This window comes from Schistocerca nitens, chromosome 5 (genome assembly GCF_023898315.1).
Source record: "Schistocerca nitens isolate TAMUIC-IGC-003100 chromosome 5, iqSchNite1.1, whole genome shotgun sequence".
Taxonomy (NCBI): domain Eukaryota; kingdom Metazoa; phylum Arthropoda; class Insecta; order Orthoptera; family Acrididae; genus Schistocerca; species Schistocerca nitens.
The window spans coordinates 447,484,515-447,506,102 of NC_064618.1; the positions used below are offsets into that span (position 1 = coordinate 447,484,515).

Consider the following 21,588-nt stretch of genomic DNA (forward strand, 5'->3'; position numbering starts at 1 on the left):
TTTCTTTCCCCCATTCCTGTCAATTGTTCCCTTATGCTCTCCCTGAAACTCTGTACAACCTCTGGTTCTTTCAGTTTATCCAGGTCCCATCTCCTTAAATTCCCACCTTTTTGCAGTTTCTTCAGTTTTAATCTACAGGTCATAACCAATAGATTATGGTCAGAGTCCACATCTGCCCCTGGAAATGTCTTACAATTTAAAACCTGGTTCCTAAATCTCTGTCTTACCATTATATAATCTATCTGATACCTTTTAGTATCTCCAGGGTTCTTCCATGTATACAACCTTCTATCATGATTCTTAAACCAAGTGTTAGCTATGATTAAGTTATGCTCTGTGCAAAATTCTACCAGGCGGCTTCCTCTTTCATTTCTTAGCCCCAATCCATATTCACCTACCACGTTTCCTTCTCTCCCTTTTGCTACACTCGAATTCCCGTCACCCATGACTATTAAATTTTCGTCTCCCTTCACTATCTGAATAATTTCTTTTATTTCATCATACATTTCTTCAATTTCTTCGTCATCTGCAGAGCTAGTTGGCATATGAACTTGTACTACTGTAGTAGGTGTGGGCTTCGTATCTATCTTGGCCACAATAATGCGTTCACTATGCTGTTTGTAGTAGCTTACCCCCATTCCTATTTTCCTATTCATTATTAAACCTACTCCTGCATTACCCCTATTTGACTTTGTGTTTATAACCCTGTAGTCACCTGACCAGAAGTCTTGTTCCTCCTGCCACCGAACTTCACTAATTCCCACTATATCTAACTTTAACCTATCCATTTCCCTTTTCAAATTTTCTAACCTACCTGCCCGATTAAGGGATCTGACATTCCACGCTCCGATCCGTAGAACGCCAGTTTTCTTTCTCCTGATAACGACATCCTCTTGAGTAGTTTTGACAACTACTGATAAAATAAGTTTGGTAAATCGATCTTGTGAACTGGCACAAGAGAACCTCAGAGCAACGAACAGTGTCCCCTAGAACTCACCTGTTAGTGTCACATAATTGCAGAGCTCATACAAAATTTTACAAACCACTAATAAAGTGCTCTAAAGCTTTGTAAGAATGGAGCAGGCATGTCTCCCTGGTGTCCAATGCGTGTGACTAAGTTACTTCAGTGTGCTCCAGGTCTCCAGAAGCCTGACCTCCATGTCACTTAGGTATGGTACTAACATGAGCTTTGAGTCAAGTACAGACTCAGAAACTTACACAAACATTTAAATTTTGTATTATGTTTCCTCATCAGAAAAGTTAGATCAGTTAAAAAGTACTATGAGACAGGTTAACACGAAATTTATACACACATGCACTTGCTGTAAAAATAGTTAAAATCGGCAATTTCAACTCCCTCCAATCCTGTAACCGTGAGTTGGAAGTATTGTGTTTTATGGACTATAAGACGCTATGGACTATAAGACACACCTTACTTTTTAAGCGATTTTTTAAATAACAATTTTACCATTTTTATCATTAGACTGCAAAGCCACACTCAAAAAATTTTGATAAAACCATTTTTAAATTCCTGAAAATTGTCATCTAGTTTTGGCCGTTTTGCATTCAATACTCTATTTGCACATTTAGTGTTCCTCTTTTTATCAGCTATTCTTTACTAGCCCGCCAATTGCGAATGGTTTTTTCCGTTGGTGGAGGGCCGAAATGCTGCTCACCTGCTCTGTTTGCATGTTGTTCTGCATACACAACTACTTTCAATTTATAGCCAGCATCATTGAATACCCTTCTTTTTCTCCATTAGAATATATTGATACTGATAACACAAATTACTTTCAATTCAAGTTCAATGGCACTGTAGACTGCAATAATGCATCATAGGCTACACGGTGTTCTGGCTTTGTGATGGTGGAGCGGGAGGGAGACAGTGTTAGCAAGCTCGTGAATCCTTGCAATTCATGTTTGTTGTTGCATCAGCACGCTGCTGCTGCCAGTTGAATCCAATGTTGCCAGAGATAGGCCATTTTTAAGACTGGCAGGAATTATAAATCAAACACTGTACATTTTTATATTAATTTCAAGTATAAGACAGACCTGGATTTTTGAGGTAATTTTTCAAAGAAAATGGCTGTTGTAGGTTTGCAAGAGAAAGAAAATACAGTAAAATTATTCACAAACTCAGATATCTGTACTGGAATACTTTCAAGGGCATTATACTGTTAGTAGCAACAACAAAGTGAAAAGAAAGGTAAAGATACTTGCATTTAACATTCCGTCGACACCAAGGTCATTAAACAAAGCATACTGACAAGACTGGGGAATGATTGGGAAGCAAATACACCATATCCCATTCAAAGAAATCATCGATTTAAGGAATTCAGGGAAGACACAGATAACCAGAATCTGAATGGCCAGATGAGGAACTGGATTCTGCACCTCCCAAATGCACGTCCAGTGTCTCGACAACTGGACCATCTGGCTCAATAAAGCCAAGAGACTTGCACGAAAAACACTTTCCTCATTAGTACCATTATTGTACTCTAATCATCATCTGGGTATCTGAAATAAAATTTGGATAGAATGGACTGTATGGATATTGGCAGGCTGGAGCTTCCATAAACATATATGGGTTGCATGCATTTTCCGACTACAAATACATTTCTGTTAGACGCTGTCCAGGAATACTGTGCCACTAATTAGTATTGTACAATTTTTCTATAATCAAAAATGTTTCTTGGGAATGCATGTCACATAGGCCTGACTCCCAAGTAGCCAAATGATCAACACCTGTACAGAGTGGCTAAGTAGCTTTCTAGTTGCAGGTGCACTGACCGTTTGCCACAAAGCCAAGAGACCATCACTCATTTGTTAGGTAATGTGCTTACTGACTGATTTTTAAAAAAATGTGTAAGATACAATGCATCCATGCCAGTAATACGCCCCTTTATCCACAGAAACACACAATTATTTAAAACCTGAAAATATTTTTAAAAATTGTAACCTTGCACACTTTTTTACTTGTGAAATCATATTCAAACTCATTACACATAGAACTGCCGTATCGATTCTTTCAATACTCCAGTTCTGAATCGGTTGGGTTACACTTTTAGAGTTATTTTATGCCTTTTGCCTTTCAAGTAACTCATAGATAAAAATCAAATACAGACAAGTCCATCAAACAAAGCACCCGCCTGTCTTTTCTTATAGTACATTCTTCTGTAACAGCTTCATGAATGTTACATACTATTTAACAAGACATTTGGTATGTAGCTGTAACTGAAGGAACCACAGACTGTGGGCTATGGATCCTACGGCTGCCAACTCCTCTTCTGCTATGTGTCATGGCAGCTAAAAGCAGTGAAAGAGATAAAGAAGAAATTTGTTTCTGGAAAAAGCTGTACTGTTGTTCCTTTTACTGAGAGTAGAAGTTCTTGTTCTGGAGCTAAACATACGTGTTGTCAGAAGTTGCAAAGAAAACTAGAACAATAATTTGATTACCAGACACTATGCAAACTCAGATTTTTTTATCACATTGGGGATTTTGATGCACAACAAAGGTTTTCAGTGGAAGAAATCCAAAAAAGTGAAACCAAGCTTAACTACTCAATCATAAAATGCAGTGTCAGGCTAAATTCACTGTTCACAACATTTTTAAGTAACCACTTGCACTACCTGTCCCTCTTTTCTTTAGCCGTAATTTTCTGCAATGGTGGAAAGAGGGAATCGGGCAGGATAAAGGGAAAGGGAAAGTAAGCCACGAATTCAAGGAGACATACCAAAAGTGTATAAAGTCGAGAACAATAATATACACAAAAAGAGGTGGGAGGATGTGGCAGTTTCTTCTATTCCACACTGATGATCACATACCACTACTAATGCATTTGCTTTCATCCATCCACTGATCATATTTTTTATTCATTTACCATTTTTTATGTAACTTTCCCACAGCCTTATGTTCTTCAATCATTTTTCATTGCTGTAGGCATTTCCTTCCTAACAATAAGAATGTACTTAATTGCTCACATTCTAATTCACATACAAATGATGTTCATGTCCTATTTCCCTTTATTAGCATGCAAGCCTCTTCCAATAATTCCACCTTCCATAATCTTTTAACTTACCACTCCAATTAGTTACACTTCTGCTCAAGTAATGACACATGTACTCACAGTCAGGTCATTATTTCACTGAATCAATTCCAAAGAAATATCAGTAGAAGAATTTCGTAGGGCATGGCACATCTTTAACTCGCTAAAAATTTGTGAGCCATATTTTATAAGGAAAAACTTCAATCTTCACATGAAGGAGTTAGTGATCATACAGCAATAATTACTTATAACATTACTTGTAGTCTTTCAATTGCAACCATCGATGAGACAATGCTGTAACTCTACTTATATACTGCTTACCTTTGTTTTTGCTTTCTGAAAGACATGGTTCTCCATTTCAACACTGTTCTTCGCTGTTGGCATACCAGATCTCTGAATTGCTTCGTCTCTGTAACACAGAAGAGTCACTGTCACAGACAAAATCATAGGACAACTGTTTAAAAGATGTGAAGAAGAATAGCTGCAGTGCTTAGGAAGGACAAGAGGCCACTGAATCATAGAACCTGGCATAGAACAAATGGAAACATGAAACACTAACCGTACAGATTCCATCAACAAGCTTTAACAATTCAAAACAAGTTAAGGTGTTCATGAGATTGAAAATGTCATAGAAACTTAAGCTGTAAACTGTATTAATAAACCATCACTACATTGCTTCGTGATGTTCACGCTTATGTCACCTAAATATAACTGATACAATTAGTAAGGAAGTTCCTACTCTGAAAGCTGCTGCCTCCTCAGTTTTATTATATTATTTGAAGGACTTTATGGTGTAACAGTGTAAGTCAGATTCTGACAAAAATATGTTAACTACTATGTCCTTAGTGGAAACTTCAGTCTTTTGGATTCCACATAACATATGTCTTTGTATGCACACTAGCATCACAGATGGCACCATAAGTTCTACTGTGAGATGAGTTATATGATACATGTTATGGCAAACTGAAGTAAGTCTGACTAGCTCCAGTTTTGTATTATAACATTGTCTAAACTGTTTTCAGGTAAATTTTGTACGATAACATTGTCTCCGCCGTTTTCAGACAAGTTTTATTTTATAATATTGTTATACAAACCATTAACTTAATTATCTGGCAGTTGTTACTGGTGTCTGTCTGATCTTACACTCATGTTAATCTGAATAATTCAGATAAGCTTACAGAAATCATGAACAAAGAGGGAGAAATTTCAGATCCTGCTTCAGAATATCATCCATCTCAAAGTGAGTCTAATGAGAAACAGAAGATAGAAGACAGCAGATAAAACTAAAAAGGAATCAAGGTGACGCATACAGTACCCAAAAAGGTAAAACAGCTCCTGTCAAAATATTTTGAAATGTTGATTGCCATTGTAGACTACAACATACTTCAAAAATAACTTAAGAAGATAAGGAACGGAATTTTTGATAGTTATTGGAAAATGGGATCTTTTTAACTATCAAAGTCTCTATCTATGTGGACTAATAACATCAGAATCTCCTGCAGCAAGAAGACCACGAACAAGATGTCAACCTCAACCTCCAAAGGCTTGTATTAACAAATACTACTCACATGTTCAGAATTATTCAGTTAAAGTCTGTAAACTATTTTCTGCAAACTTTTTGAACTTCCAATGACAGAATGACTTTATGTACACAAGAAGCAAAGAAAGAAGAGGAACCTGATGGTGATTTAAGAAGTCCCCATAAACCTTCCAATAAAGTTCCAGAAGGTACATTTAGTCAAATTCACTTCTAGATTAAAATTTTTTCATGTCATCAGTCATATTATTCTCGAACAGAAAACCATAATAGGTGTTACTTGAGTCCTGAATTGAAAATTTGAGTTGTGTCCAATTTATATAAAGAAAAATATGTTGAAGGTAACATTTAATCAGTGGCAGAGGCTTTGTATCAAAATATTTCCAATCACGATTTCAATCTAAGATGAAATACATGCACAACATTACCAGATGCAGATATTGGTCGCTAAAGATGAAAACAAAAAATAATTACAAGTGCAACAAAAATTACATGTAAGGAGGGCCAAATTTGCATGAAATCCAATGAAAGTGCATCAGGAATTATCAAAATCTAACCCTCAACATGTTTTCATTTTTAAATTTGATTTGGAAAGTGCCCTGGGATTTCCAGAGTTAATGTTAGTGCCACATTACATATACAATTTATACTGTTATAATCTTGGCTTTCATAACCTATTGACTCCTCTTCCATGTTTGTATGTAAGGGGCAAAATTACAACTCCAAGAGGATTGCAGGAAGTTTCATCACACATAGTGAAATACATAAAAGAAGTAGCTAGTAACAGTAAACTCAAAATAATGTACATTAATGGCTTAACTGGACGAAATAGAAATCTGAAAATGGCACTTTCCCCTTCCAAACTTGTGACAGATCCACTACTTCAAGTGGATGTTCTTGATCATATTTTTACTACAAGTAGCACTTGTATATGCCAAACAATGCTCATTTCTTCTGGGTAAAAGGAAGAACAATCTACACACCATCAGGCTGGTGTGAAAACACAGTAGTACAGATGACGCAAGAAGGATATCTATTAAGATAGTGTTGCAGAAGACAGCAGTTAACTGCAAAATTAATGGATTTGTGTGTACAGTATCTTTACTACAAATTTTGTGGTTGCAGTATAGAAGATCTGAACCTACAAATATGCATTACAAGACAATTTTGAATGCTGATATAGTGTCTTTCACACTGGACATATGAAAAGGAAATAGGGAACCCCAGTCCACCTCATCAGTACAAAACAGGTACCACTATATGATGAAATATAACCAATTAGTAATTTGAATAAAAAGGAATTGTTACACTTGTTACCATGCATCCCTCCGATTCACCATCTGTTTTTTTATTCTATTTTGAAGTCATTTTCATGATAGAGATACTGTGTGTTAATGAGGTCTTATGCTCTCTGTCATGGAAGAGAAGATTTCATACAGGCAAGGGTGATGCCACTAATGCCACAACACATTAGTTTGCCAAGCAGAATTGTGCGATTCACACATTCGGAGGTTTCGGCGAGGTTATAGAACACCCCAGAGGATAACTTTCTTGATTATCTCTGCAGCACTTCATTTGTAAGATCTTGTATAGCTCTCTGTGGGGAGAATCCAGTAAGAAAGCCAGACCAAAGCATTTAACATGTCCTGGTTGATTCGTTGGTTTAAAGGGGGGGGGGGGGGGGAAGGGACCAAACTGCTAAGTCATTGGCCCGTTGTTCCAAATAAAACAATTCCACAAGGATGAGAAGACAAACGAAACTTACAACACAAAACAAAAGAAAGGAAAAACCACAAGAACAATGGAAGGGTAACAAACTCTTAAATGGACAAAAGGGGACAATAAATCCACAGAGACCCAAGAAACAGGGAGAAGAGATTAAAACAAGAAAGCAGGTTACCATTGCTGGCTGACCATAAGAATAAAAAGAAGCCAGCAACACATTAAAACCTCCACCCTGAAAGCTCTCAGGTGGAGGACACACAGGGAGAAAGGACATGTGCTAAAACTTAGATCAAATGGAGAACCACAGAATCCCTGCGAGAGGCCCGAATGGAGGACTTCCACACATTCATAGTCTCCTTAATGTCACGCAGTTTGTTGTGCATACTGAGATTATGCCATTCCATCTCCCAAAGCTGAAAAAGCTTGCAGTGTAATAATGATTGCAGGTCAGTTATGGGAATGCTGATCTCCAGAAGTGGTTTCCGTGTAGCCTGTTTCACAAGCCTGTCGGCAAGTTCATTTCCTGGGATTCTGAGATGGCCAGGGGGTCCACACAAGCACCACACAATGACCAGACCGTTCCAGGGCACACAGGGACTCCTGGATGGTCGCTACCAAAGAATGACAGGGGTAGCACTGGTTGATAGCTTGTAGGCTGCTCAAGGAGTCAGTACACAAGAGAAATGACTCGGCAGGGCATGAGCAGTTGTGCTCAAGAGCAGGAGATATGGCCGCCAGCTCTGCAGTGAAAACACTGCAGCCATTGGGCAAGGAGTGCTGTTCAATATGTCTTCCATGTACATACGCAAAGCCAACATGACCATCAGCCACCAAGCCATTGGTGTAAACCACTTCATGGCCCGGTATGTGTCGAGAATCTAGAGGAAGAGACAGCGGAGAGCCACAGGGTTAATGGAGCCCTTAGGGCCTCGTGAAAGATCAGAGCAAAGCTCAAGCCTACGTATATACCATGGAGATGTACGTGAATGGACCTCAAGGAGAGGTGGTAAAGGGAAGCACTCTGGTTCAGAGAGAAGGGACCAGACGCAAACCGCAATTGTGAGCCCTGACCTGGACCACCAATGCAGGAGATGAACTGCCTTGGGTGGGAAAAGGAGACAGTAATTTGGATGTGCAGGTGAACTATGAATGTGTGCAACGTAACTGGCAAGCAGTTGTGCACATCGAATCTGCAATGGAGGGACTCCAGCCTCCAATAGGACACTTGGCACTGGACTCGTTCCAAAAGCTCCCGTTGCTAGGCGAACACCGCAGTGGTGCACTGGGTCAAGTAAACGCAACACTGAGGGCACCACTAAACCGTAAACCAGACTGCCACGGTCAAGGTGGGATTGAACAAGGGCTCTGTAGAGCTGCAGAAACGTCGAGCAAGGTGTTGCTCAGGCAGCAGAAGGCATTGAGGTGCTGCCAGCTCTTGCGCTTAAGCTGACAAAGGTCAGGTAACCAAGTCAATCGGGCATCGAAAACCAGTCCTAAGAATCGATGTCTCCACTACAGTGAATGGATCGTCATTAAGGTAAAGTTCTGGTTCCAGATGAACGGTATGATGCCGACAGAAGTGCTTGACCAACGACTTCGCAGCTGAAAACTGAAAGCTGTGAGCTAGAGCCCATGGCTGCGACTTGTGAATAGCTCCCTGTAAGCACCACTCAGCAACACCAGTACTGGAGGAGAAATATAAAATGCAGAAGTCATCTGCATACAGAGAAGGTGAGCCCGGCGGCCCTACAGCTGCTGCCAGACCGTTAATAGCCACTAAAAATAGAGGCACACGCAATACGGAGCCCTGCAGAATGCCATTCTCCTGATTACCGAGGGACTTATGTAAGGCACCAACATGCCACGGAAAGTACGGAGCAACAGGAAGTTTTGGATGAAAATCGGGAGTAAGCCCTGGAGACCCCACTCATACAATGTGGTATGGATATGATGTCACCAGGTCGTGTCTTATGCTTTACGTACGTCAAAAAAGACAGCAACCAGGTGTTGGCATCTGCAAAAGGATATTCGGATGGCAGACTCAAGGAACACAAGATTATCAGTGGTAGAGCGACCCAGGTGGAAGCCGCCCTGACACGGAGCCAGTAGGCCACGTGACTCCAGTACCCAACCCAATTTCCAACACAGCATATGTTCTAGCAGCTGACAAAGAATGTTGGTGAGGCTGATAGATATCCACATCAAGTGGGTTCTTACCGGGTTTGAGCACCAGAATGATGGTGCTCTCCCACCATTGCGATGGAAAGACGCCATCGCACCATATCCGGTTTAAGATGACGAGTCGATGTCACTTATAGTCAGACAAGAGATGTTTGATCATCTGACTGTGGATCCGATCCAGCCAAGGAGCTGTGTCGGGGCAATATGCAAGGGCACTGAGGAGCTTCCACTCAGTAACTGGGGCTTTACAAGGTTCACTGTGGAGTGTAGTGAACAAGAGGACTTTCCTTTCCATCTGCCATTGGAGGGTGCAAAAAGCTGTTCGGGAGGGGGAGGGGGGGGTAATCCTCCAATGCAGAGGCTCAAGTATAGTGCACAGCAAATTGCTCGGCAATCATGTTTGCATCAGTACATAACATGCCATTCGTGTTAACACCAAGGATATGTGTTGGGGTCCGGTATGCAAAAAGATGTCTGATCTTCAGCCAGACTTGGGAAGGTGGCGTATGGCATCCAATGGTCGACACGTACGTCTCCCAACACTCCTGTTTCCGTCGCTTTATAAGCTGGCAAACACAGGCATGGAGCCACTTAAAGGCTATTAGGTGCTCTAAGGAAGGGTGCAGCTTATGTTGCTGTAGAGCTCACCGAAGCTCTTTAATTGCCTCAACAACTTCCTGCGACCACCAAGGGACTGTCTTTCGCCGGGGGCACCCTAAAGAACAGGGGATCGCGTTTTCCGCTGCAGAAACGACCGTTGTAGTGACCTGCTCAACCACAACACTGATGGCACCACGTGGGGGAGATTCAACAGTGGCAGCAAAGGTGAAGGTTACCCAGTCTGCCTTGTTTAAAGCCCATCTGGGTACCCATCCATAGACATGACGCCAGGGTAGTGACAGGAAGATGGGGAAATGGTCACTTACTCACAGGTCATCATGAGCTCTCCAATGGATATATGGGAGAAGGCAAGGACTGGAGACCGAGAGATCAATGGCTGAATTTGTGCCATGTGCCACACAGAAATGTGTGGAGGCACCTGTATTTAAGAGGCAGAGCTCAAGGTGGGACAGTAAATTTTTGACATCTCTACCTCGTCCAGTAAACACAGTGCCATCCCACAAGGGGTTATGGGTGTTAAAATCTCCCAAACGTAGGAAAGGTTTAGGGAGTTGATCAATCAGTGCAGCCAATATGTTCAGGGGTACTGCACCATCTGGAGGGAGATAGACATTGCAGACAGTTATTTCCTGTGTCGTCTGTATCCTGACGGCCACAGCTTCAAGCGGGTTTTGAAGGGGCACAGGTTCACTACATACCGAGTTCAGGACATAGACGCAAACTTCATTTACGTGTCTTTCAAGCTATTTCTCTATAGTTCCACTCTCCAACAGCGCGCAGGAAAATGAGCACTTAAATCTTTCTGTGTGAGCTCTGATTTATCTTATTTTATGATGATGATCATTTCTCACTATGTAGGTGGGAGCCAACATAATATTTTCATATTCGGAGGAGAAAGTTAGCGACTGAAATTTCACGAGAAGATTCTGCTGCAGCAAACAGAATTTGTGTTTTAATGACTGCCACCACAATTCACGCATCATGTCAGTTGCACTCTCTCCCGTTTCATGATAATACTAAACGAGCTCCCCTTCTTTGAAATTTTTTGACGTCCTCCGACACTCCTATCTTATGCAGATCCTACACCACACAGCAATGGTGTATGTACTCTCTTTAGTTGATCTCTTGCATTTTATAAGTGTTCTACAAACAAATCTCAGTCTTTGGTCTGCTTTACCCACAATGTTGTCCATGCGAACATCCCAATTGAAGTTATTTGTAATTGTAATCCCTAATTATTCAGTTGAATTTACAGACTTTAGATTGTGTGTTTTATCGTGTAACCAAAATTTAGCAGATTTCGTTTAGTACTTATGGGGACAACTTTACACTTTTCGATATTTAGAGTCAATTGCCACTTTTTGCATCATATAGGTATCTTTTTCAATCACTTTGCAGTTGATTTTGATCATGTGATGACTTTACAAGATGGTAAATGACAGCATAACCCTGCAAAAAAGCTAAGAGCGCTGCTCAGATTGTTCCCTACGTATTTATGTAGATCAGGAACAGCAGAGGGCCTATAACACTTCCTTGGGGACCACCAAATATTACTTCCATTTTGATCAATGACTTTCTGTCAATTACTACGAACTGTGACCTACTTGACAGGAACTTACGAATCCAGTTGCAATTTGATTAGACAACTTTTATCGAACAGTCCTTTATACCCCTTGGGGAAGTGTGTTGGGACCCTGGCTGTTGATCGTATTGTAGACAGTATTAATAGTAATCTCAGGCTTTTCGCTGCTGATGCAGTTATCCGCAATGAAGCACTCTGGAAAGAGCTGCTCAAATATTCCGCCAGATCTTGATAGGATTTCAAAGTGGTACAAAGACTGGCAACTTGCTTTGAATGTTCAGAAATGTAACATTGGACACTTTACAAAACAAAACAAAAAAACCATAGTATCATATGATTAAGTATCAATGAGTCAGAAATGTAATGTGCCATACACCTCACTATGGTTTGCAGAGTATAGATGTAGATGAAGAGGTTGAAGGTAAACCTACCACAGCCAGCACAAGACACTTATATTCTATTAGCAACACTACTATTGCTAGCAGAATTACTACTGTTTAGTTGTTGGTCCTTAGGAGTTGTATTTCTTTAAACTAGTATCTGTCTGTGATGCACCTAATGTCTGCATAATTACAGTCCACACTACCATGTTAGATTGTTTATTACTCGGTGCAATGTTTGCAGGTAATGTGTGGAAGCAGTCATTGAGTGTGTGTGTTGGGGTTTATGGGCGCTCAACATCGAATGTGGGGAAGCAGTCATTGAATTTTGTGGGCAATAATTTGCAAGTGTCACCATTTCTGGCAGATGTATTTTCAGGGGGTTCAATTTCATTCAGATGACTTGTTTTGTTTGTTTGCTTACTAATATTCTCAAATAGCTTTTACTTTATTCTGGGAACTGTTTTTAGCATAGGATACGATTTCTGCTCTTTTAATGATAGAGTGGAGTCAACAATAGTGGTGGTATTGGAGTTAAAAATCTTGACTACTGCTTATTCTCTGAATTGCATAGAGCTCTACCTAATGTCTGATACTGTAATCCCAGCAGTTATCAATGCTTCTGTTCAACTTTCTCCCATTTTGTTTTAGCACCAAACAAAACTTGGAATACGTTTATGAAAGTGTTATTTTTTTCAGTTAACACTGTCTGCTTTATTAATTTCTCCCCAGTGATCTTTCTGTAATTTCTCTCTAAACACTGATCAAGTCATTGGTCTTGTGTCTGAGGTACCATACCTTAGTGTGACAGTTTGTTGGGATACGCAATAGAATGATCATGTAAGCCAAACATAGGTAAGCAGGTGGCAGACTTTGGTTTACAGGTAGAATACTAGGAAACAATCAGTCTACAAAGGAGATTGCTTACTAATCACTCATGTAACTCTCCCTACAGTATTGCTGAAGTATATTGGACCTATCCCGTGTAGTACTAATAGTAGATGTCGAACATATATAGAGAAGAGCATCATGAACGGTCGCAGGTTTGTTTGACCAGTGGGGAAGTGTCATAGCAATGCTGAAAGAACGGAAATGGCACACTTGACATGTAGGCATACTATTCCCAGAAAAGAGACTTGGAAAATTTCAAAAACCAGCTTAAAATATGAATCTACGAATAAATAACAACTCACTCCATACTGATCCTGTAGGGATTATGAAGACAAGATTAGATTAATTGTAGCACACACAGATGCATAAATAGTTTTTCTTCCTGCAGTCAATACATGAATGTAATGTAGCCCTAATAACTAGTACAATGGGGAAGCACCCTCTGCCATGCACTTCACAGTGGTTTACAGAGATGGATGTACATTACTGGTTATATAGCTGACTGCAACAAAGTGTACATGAGAAATACTGGGGAATATAGCAAATTACTTGAAAGCCAAGATCAGGCCACATTGCCGGGAGAATGTTGCTATGCTGATACTGTTTCTTGTAGCTACTGGCACTGGCTACTGGCACAGAAAACTAAAATCACATAAACAACAAGGAAGTACTGACCATTGAAGGATTAATTTTCTTGCTCACACTGGATGCTGCACTTCAAGATTCACATTTTGTTCCTACATAAATTTGTATTGTCTTCTCTGCATCATTTAGTACTGATCTCCTACTCACATCCTATATCAGTTTATGCAAACAGCCACAATTAACATCTCCTCTCAGCTACCTGATAGCTGACATTCAGCGCATCTTATCTGTACAGTGATGCTGAGAATATTTGCTTGCGTAAGTTTGGCTGATATCGTACTTTCAGAGTCATTAATTACAAACTGTTCCTAGACTTTACTTCCAGTCTGAACATATAAGGCTGTACAACAGGAAAACTGCTTTTTAAGTCAATCCTATTCCTCTCTGTGCTTGGAGCTGTCTTCCTTTGGGTGTTGGGTTGCTACACAAAATATATTGTTATTATTCCACTTGTCACACTGAGGGCCTTTGTATGACACACAGTACCAAAATTGGGCGACTAAGTTTCAAAATGGAAAAGCAAGGATTGTTTCTGTTGTGCTTCGTTGTTTGTAGCCAAGTATCCCACTACAGTGCAGCCGGGGTGTTATCAGTACAAAAGTAAAGCAGTGCTTATTAAATTTAAGTCCATAGCTATTCATAACTTTTTTTTTCCCTGTCAGTTGCACAGACCAATACCTGCCCATTACAACTGAAATTCTACAGTTATTAGGGATAAGGTACAGGGAGTGGAAGTTTATAAGTTGTACTGGAGTCAGACTGCAGTTGTGGTATGACATGAAAATTGGTCAGTAATGGAGAAAGAAGGGAAAGGAGGAGGGGGGGTGGAGGTGGGGGGGGGGGAGAAATGAGGGAAAGAGTGGGGTAGGCGTAGCTGTACTCTATCCCTCACATTATTCAATCAGTAGTAAACTAAACTAAGACGAAACTTGGAAAAGAAACTAAAAGGTCTGGGACCATCTCGTAATGAGAAACGATTTTTAATCATAATACAATGCACACAATACCGTCATCAAACATATTTGCTTAACAGATAGAAGAACATCTACCTGTCCGTTTAGATTGAAGCTCATTTTTGCGTAGTACGCCTAATGGTCTGATATGTCTTCGTTGAGCTGCAGGCATAACTTTACACTCAACCGTTACAAAATTTGATACTTGTGTGTAGCTACGGCAATGTGGTCAATGTTATAGAAACATCTGCTGTTTGGAATTAACGAGTCTTGTGAATACACCAAAAAGAAATGAAAGGCAATATTTCCCTGTGATTTTACAATGCATATTCCACAACGTAAAAATCTCCAAAATTTTATGGCAATTGTATAAAACTCAGCATTATCTATACGTAACAGTTGTCATTCGTGGAAGAATAGGTTTATCCAGAAAAAAAATATATAGATTAAGTCTGATATATGGGAATTCCATATCATGATTGACAAAAAAGGTAAGTTCACATGCTCCGACATTAATCATTTGACGAACTTAAACCGTGAAGAACAAAGTAGCCATCACGTTCCCCCACATTTAAAACTCTCGAAACTTTCCAAGTGAATAAAATATCCTAACAGTTGCTACGGAAAGAGCATTCATCGCGTTCCTGAATATTGTAATTGTTTTCTTTGAACGTGCTGTTATCGGAATCGACGACGAACTGTTAAAAATTGAATCTTCATGTAACTAAATTGCTAATACTGACAATATAGTCTGTAAGAATAAAGTGTGCTTTAATTGTCTGCCATGACTGGATCATCGACCAATTTCAAAACACACATTACGGAACCAGCACTCTAGGTTACTTCGGTTTTGCAAACTAAATGAATGTAACCTTAGGCGCAAAATTCAAACCGAAAAATAAATTGCAAAGTAATAATCTTTTACGATACTGCAAGTTACTAAATTATGTCGAAATACTTATCACGCGCTTGGAACTTACATTTTGGATACAACACTTTGACGAAACGCTGCTGTGCGCCACGATCCTTCTTCTCCTGCCATGTTTATGTTTATACAATTCGCTGTGCAACAAAAACACAATTCAACCAGAGCAATACTTTGCCGTTCGCAACCAAGCACCAACAGAATTTTCTGTCACGTCTAGCTTAGAATGACGTCATGGTAAGAGCTGGAGCGCGCTGCCAGTGTTGCCAGTTTGGGTTCGTTTGAGCAGTTACCAGAATGCGCCAGACAACAGGCTGTACTGCGCATGCGCAGCTACGATGACGTTGGCAGCCCGTGCTTGCTCAGCTCATACGCTTTTCGTCGTATTTCTGGTGGGGCATCACGTGACCATGTGTAGCTGTGTCGCCCGTGCGGCATGTTGCTGAGAGGACATACTGAATTGTACTTACAGCAATTGTTTTATCATATCCCACACAGATAAAGAATGCAAATAAGGAAGCAGTTCTTGGCTTTTGAGTCATTTCAAAATTAGACTCCACAGCTCGAAGTACCATAAAATTTTTGACAGATTTTTTTTTTTTTTTAATTCGTGCTCTGCAATGTTATGTAGCATTTCCAACACGTTTACATCTACACATCACTGCAAAAAGCTACTAGGATGGAATACAAATTACTTGCAACAAAAAAGAGAGTTTCTTGTGTAGCTTACACCGGAATGAAGGACAATAAATTTCATGACTATTTCAAAATGTGAAAAAATTAACATGGTTGTCTATGAGGCAAAGAAACTACAACTGACAGTTTATATTCTACTCTAGGAATAAATATGAAGCCATGTGGGGAGTTAAAACGATAAAACATGGTATGCTGCCAGTCTAAAATTTAGCATAGAATGGCATTCTATAAATTTAAGACGTAAACACAAATTAAGAAATAACTTCAGGCCCAGAGGAAGTCCGAGACAAGTGCCTTGTGATCGAAAAACACTTTCACAGAAGGCAGATCTATAAAATTCTGCTACAGCTGTCATTATATTTTAAACAAAATATTTAGTTCAAAACCACTGACCAAATTTGCCTACTTAGCTTCAAGTCAATGTTTACGTACGTTCGTACGTATATAACATTAAGAGATCTTACAGTCTCATACAAGGAACAGGACATCAGAGACTACTCCAGCAGCATCGGAATTCCATAAACCATACTAAATGCTTCATTCCGCTCTAATTGCACATTTCTATGTCCAGATGCACGCGGAAGTTCCTGATATTCAGCTTTTCATGTGGTTCTCGTGATACAAATTTTCTTGGAGGTCCAGTACTGTATTCTCATATTTGGTTCTTTATTATGGTATAACGTCATTCGTCCCAGAAATTGAAAATTTGCACTTTAAATTGAACGAGGTTGAAAGTAGCCAATAGCGCGGAATGAAACACTTCGTTTCGTTTCAAATAAACTTACTGCCTCAGCGGAAAAAAAATTAACTGAATCAAATTTCTCTATAAAACAGACAGAAATAGCTTCATTAAGACATTAATGGTTGATTACTAATAACCTGGAAATAATATAAAATCAGAAAATTGAAACTACTAACTTATTTTGGTCTTTCATGGTTATGAGAATGTATATTAATTCACTTGATGGCTCCCGGCCACAGAAATCTGTTTTGTTTTCATTTGACGTGGGAGCTGTAAACGAAGACACGGCCACGGGTCACGTGAGGAAGGACCCCCCCCCCCCCCCACTATAACTCAGCTTGCTCTGCGCATGCGCGAATCTGGCAGCTTGGGCGCGCCAGGAAAATTTTTCCGGGTAGCTTCTGGCTACTTGCTGCTACTGCTCGTACACCAAACAGCTACGCTCCAAGTAGCCAGAAGCGGGAGGAAGGCGCTGCTCATACGCGAATTCAGCTCTGCGCATGCGCACGAGCCCGCTGGCAACTGCTCATACGAACCTCACCGTGTATGAGCAGCGCGTTCTCCCGCTTTCTGGCTACTGGAAGTAGGGCTGTTTGCTGTATGTCGTATGAGCAGTAGCAGCGAGCTGCCAGACGCTACCCGGAAAAATGTTTCTGGCGCAGCCAAGCTGCCAGATTCGCGCATGCGCAGAGCTGTGTGAGTTGGAGTGGGGGCAGACTCCACGTGCGTGCGTGTGTGTTCACTGTCCAAGTGTCCATTCCCTGGTTTGCATGCTGTTGTGGCGATAGGTCTGCTGTCTTGCTGTTTGCACTTCATCGTCGTGAATTGTAAGGTAAGCATTTTATTTATTTATTTATTCTCATATGAAGTCACCTTTATTAGGAGTGTGAAGGACTTGGTTGAAACGTGAAATTTATTGATACTGTTTATTCCAGATGTCCAGCGAATCTGAGACAGATTTTCTGTGGAGCGACGAGGATCTGGAAATGTTCCAACCTAAAAAAAAAAAAAAAAAAAAAAAAAACAGAGGATCGAAAATTATGTAGAGAATGTGGTGCCACAATATGACAGGGAATTTGTAGAACATTTTCGGGTGCGGCGTCACGTGGCAGATGATATTAGTGAAAGGTTTAGGAATTTCAGATTCTACAATTATCAGGCAGGGGGACATGGGAAACTGCTCCCACTGCAGCATATATTGATCTTTTTGTGGTTCGCTGGCCACGAAGCTGCAGGTTTGAGATGTCGCAGATAGATTTAACATCTGTATTTCTTCTCTGCGATGCGTTATACAGAGGGTTACTAACTTCACTAGTGATTTGGGAAGAGAATTTATAAAGTGGCCATCCGCCGAAGAAAGAGCAGAGATTGAGGCTCATTTCCGGGGAAATGGATTGCCTGGTGCGATTGGGGCAATCGACGGTTCACATACTAGAATTGATAGACCTCAGAAAGATCCCCAGTCCTATATGAACAGGAAGAATTATTTTTCTATTCAGCTACAAGTAGTTTCTGACCATAATCGACGGATTAGGGACTTATTCGTCGGCTATCCGGGCTCTGTACACGACGGGAGGGTGTTCAGGACGTCCACACTCTACCAAACACTGTAAGAGAAGTGTGGACTGTGGAGATTTTCATATTTTGGGGACAGTGCCTATCCCTGCACCAGAAATTTAGTAACACCATTTAGAAATACAGGGCATTTGTCCAGAGTGCAATGTGAATTCAGTATGGCACTCTCAAAAAACAGGTGTGTTGTTGAACATTGCTTTGACCTGTTAAAGCAGCGTTTCCGACAGTTATATCATTTGAAATTGAGGAGTGCTAGAGAGATGGCGCACTTCATCCGGGCGTGCTGTGTGCTACACAATCTCGCCGTGGAAGATAACGAAGGTACATACAGCAATAACTGTATCATTTCATTGTTTTACTACATTTTCAATAATTTTGTAAACGCTACCGACATAAGCTGAATATACAAATAACTTCTAATTGTTTTGTGTGTATTTACGTATATGATCCTCACAGGTGAAAAAGATAATGCACCGGCTGAAGAACGAGTAGTCTGCTTTTACAACAGGGATGACAGAAGGGCACTTATGCAGTTTAGCAGGTACGGAAAAAATTTTTCATTTTTTTCCAAAATTTGATCGATTATAGTCAAATGTGATACGCTGATTACGAATACGATATTTATTTTCGCCCCAGTCAATTATTTACATCAAAAAAATTGTTTTAAATTTTTTTTTTTTTTTTTTAGTTTTCAATATTTTGTCGATTACAGTATACGTTCATTTTAACGGAACGGTAGGTACGTATTTTTACTAATTAGCCACAATCAAACGCCAGTGCAAAATTAACAAACTTTTAATAAACTCCCCCCACTGTATATTTACACATCTGTAGCGTAGCCCACTTGAGGTTAGGTTGGGAGTTTTTTTTTTTTTTTTTTGGAATGCGGCCGCGGCAGCGGCCGCCTATGATTCGAAAATACTGAACTGGTGATCATTCACCATATAACATCCATTTTCATTTAATGAGTTGATGGTGAGAATATGATGCTCATAATTGTAAACGAAAATAAGTAGAAATAAAAACAAAACGGATTAGTTTACAGCTTCGGGATACGCTAAGCAAAGGTTTAAACTGAAACAAATGAACTGGTAGTCTGTCGTGTCGAATTCGTTGCTTTGAACACGATTTGCTAGTCGACAATATACTGAAAGGTTCATTTGAATATGGCAAATAGATTTCCAAATCTTACGGAATTTCGCCTCAAAAATTTATTCGAAATATCGGCCACTAATAGGGAGGCGATTAAGTGGGCTCAACAACACGGATTGTTGAAAAGTGTGATGATTTGTGATGGCAAGTGCGTGGGATACAACGAAATGCGATTAGAAAACAATAATTCTATGGATGGTGTCATCTGGCGTTGTTCAGCAGGTCGAGTTTGTAGGAAACAAGCATCAATTCGAAAATTTTCATTCTTTTCAGGAAGCCATATTGAAGTTTCCAAGATCTTGCAACTGATGTATCTGTGGGCTTATGATATAGATAAGCAGGACTTTTTACAGAGGGAGTTGGAAATCGGAAGTGCCCATACGATTGTTGATTGGAAACAATTTTGTAGGGACATTTGTCACGAATATTTTTTGCTCAATCCGATCCTTCTGGGAGGCAGAGGTCATATTGTGGAGATCGACGAAAGTTGTTTTGTTCGTCGAAAGTACGAACGTGGTCATCGTGTTAGAGAACAATGGGTTTTTGGTGGTTTCGATGTGGAAACAAAGGAAAGTTTCATGGTGACTGTAGACAGACGGGATTAGAGGTGGGCCAAACGGTTATTCTGGAGTAACCGTTATCACAGTTCCAGTTATTCTTTGATAACCGTTATCGTTAACGGTTATTAATAACTGCCAAGTTATTTTTCGCTAGCGAATACCGATAACTCCGACAGTTAAATAACGACATAGTTGGAATCCATCAGTTTAGTTATCAGTATAACTGCGAGTAGTGTGAAATAGCAGGAATGTCGTATGAATCGTGTCATAACCTCAGCTTATTAACTCCGGGTACATTTTAGTTGATGTTAGAACGATTATTAGTTTTTCAGATTATATGTATGTAGGTTATCGATCGCTATTAGAAATATTATCCTCGCAGCTGCAACAGAAAGTACGCGGAACTTCGCCACAGCGCTGTTTAAGTAAAATGTTAACAACGTGCGTTTTTAAGTTTGAAGAAATATGTAAACTGAATACTTTAGGTTAAATTCGAAGCTTAATTTCTTGTGTTGTTTACTTAATAGAATAAGTGTACTGCCTTGTAATAAAACACAAAAATATACGTAATGTGAAAGATTCGTTTACTCCTCTACAAGATAGTCATATGGTTGAAAGTGTGAGTACGCTAGTTGGAAAACTGCTCGATTTCTCCAGCTGCAGCATGTGTATAACATAGGATGAATGGAAGCGTCCGATTCCACCCGTCTGCTTTGACCCGTGACGTAAGGTTCTGTAATCCCATAACATATAAAGACATGCAGATCGAAAAGATTGACAGTGTTAAATTTCTGGGATTATAACTCGATAATAAATTCAGTTGGAGGGCTTACCACAGAATTGCTAAAGCTCCTAAACAAATCTGTATTTGCAGTGAGAATGGTGTCAGATGTAGGAGACACAAATGTAAAAAAGTTTACGTACTTTTATTCTGTTATATCATAAGGGATCATATTCTGGGGTAACTCATCAACGGAGCAAAAGTATTTAGCATGTAAAAGCATGTAGGCCTAATAAAAATCGTTTGTGGTATAAATTCAAGAAGACCATGTAGAAACCTGTTCAAGGAACTTCTTATTCTAACCACTGCTTTATAGTATATTTATTCTTTAATTAAATTTGTTGCAAGTATTTCCAACCAATAGCACAATACATAGTATCAATACTAGGAATAAGAACAGCTATCTACATAAAGATCTAAAATCACTTACCTTGGACCAGAAAGGGGTTTAACATTCAAGAACACACATTTTCAATAAACTGCCAGCAACCATTAAAAACTTTGTTTCAGATAAATCACGGTTTACTGAGAGTTTGAAAGACTTTTTGATAGGCAACTTCTACTTTATAGATGAATATCTTAACAGGGACTGTTAG

At 39.8% G+C, this 21,588-nt stretch overlaps 1 protein-coding gene and 1 long non-coding RNA gene across 2 annotated transcripts in view; one reads left to right on the top strand and one right to left on the bottom strand.

The window, feature by feature from the left end:
- LOC126260257 (mediator of RNA polymerase II transcription subunit 15) overlaps positions 1 to 15,722 on the bottom strand; it is a 165,811-nt gene extending 150,089 nt beyond the window's left edge. The window contains exons 1-2 of the mRNA XM_049957585.1: positions 15,542 to 15,722; positions 4,368 to 4,455 (exon numbers count right to left, since the gene is read on the bottom strand). Of these exons, the coding sequence (XP_049813542.1) occupies positions 4,368 to 4,455; positions 15,542 to 15,603 (150 nt within the window). The 5' untranslated portion in view covers positions 15,604 to 15,722. The remainder of the gene's footprint in view (positions 1 to 4,367; positions 4,456 to 15,541) is intronic.
- A 1,962-nt stretch (positions 15,723 to 17,684) lies between these two features.
- LOC126260261 (uncharacterized) lies at positions 17,685 to 19,044 on the top strand. The gene is made up of 3 exons (XR_007546636.1): positions 17,685 to 17,756; positions 17,860 to 18,820; positions 18,956 to 19,044. It is a non-coding gene; the product is annotated as an uncharacterized LOC126260261 (long non-coding RNA).
- Positions 19,045 to 21,588: the final 2,544 nt, after the last annotated feature.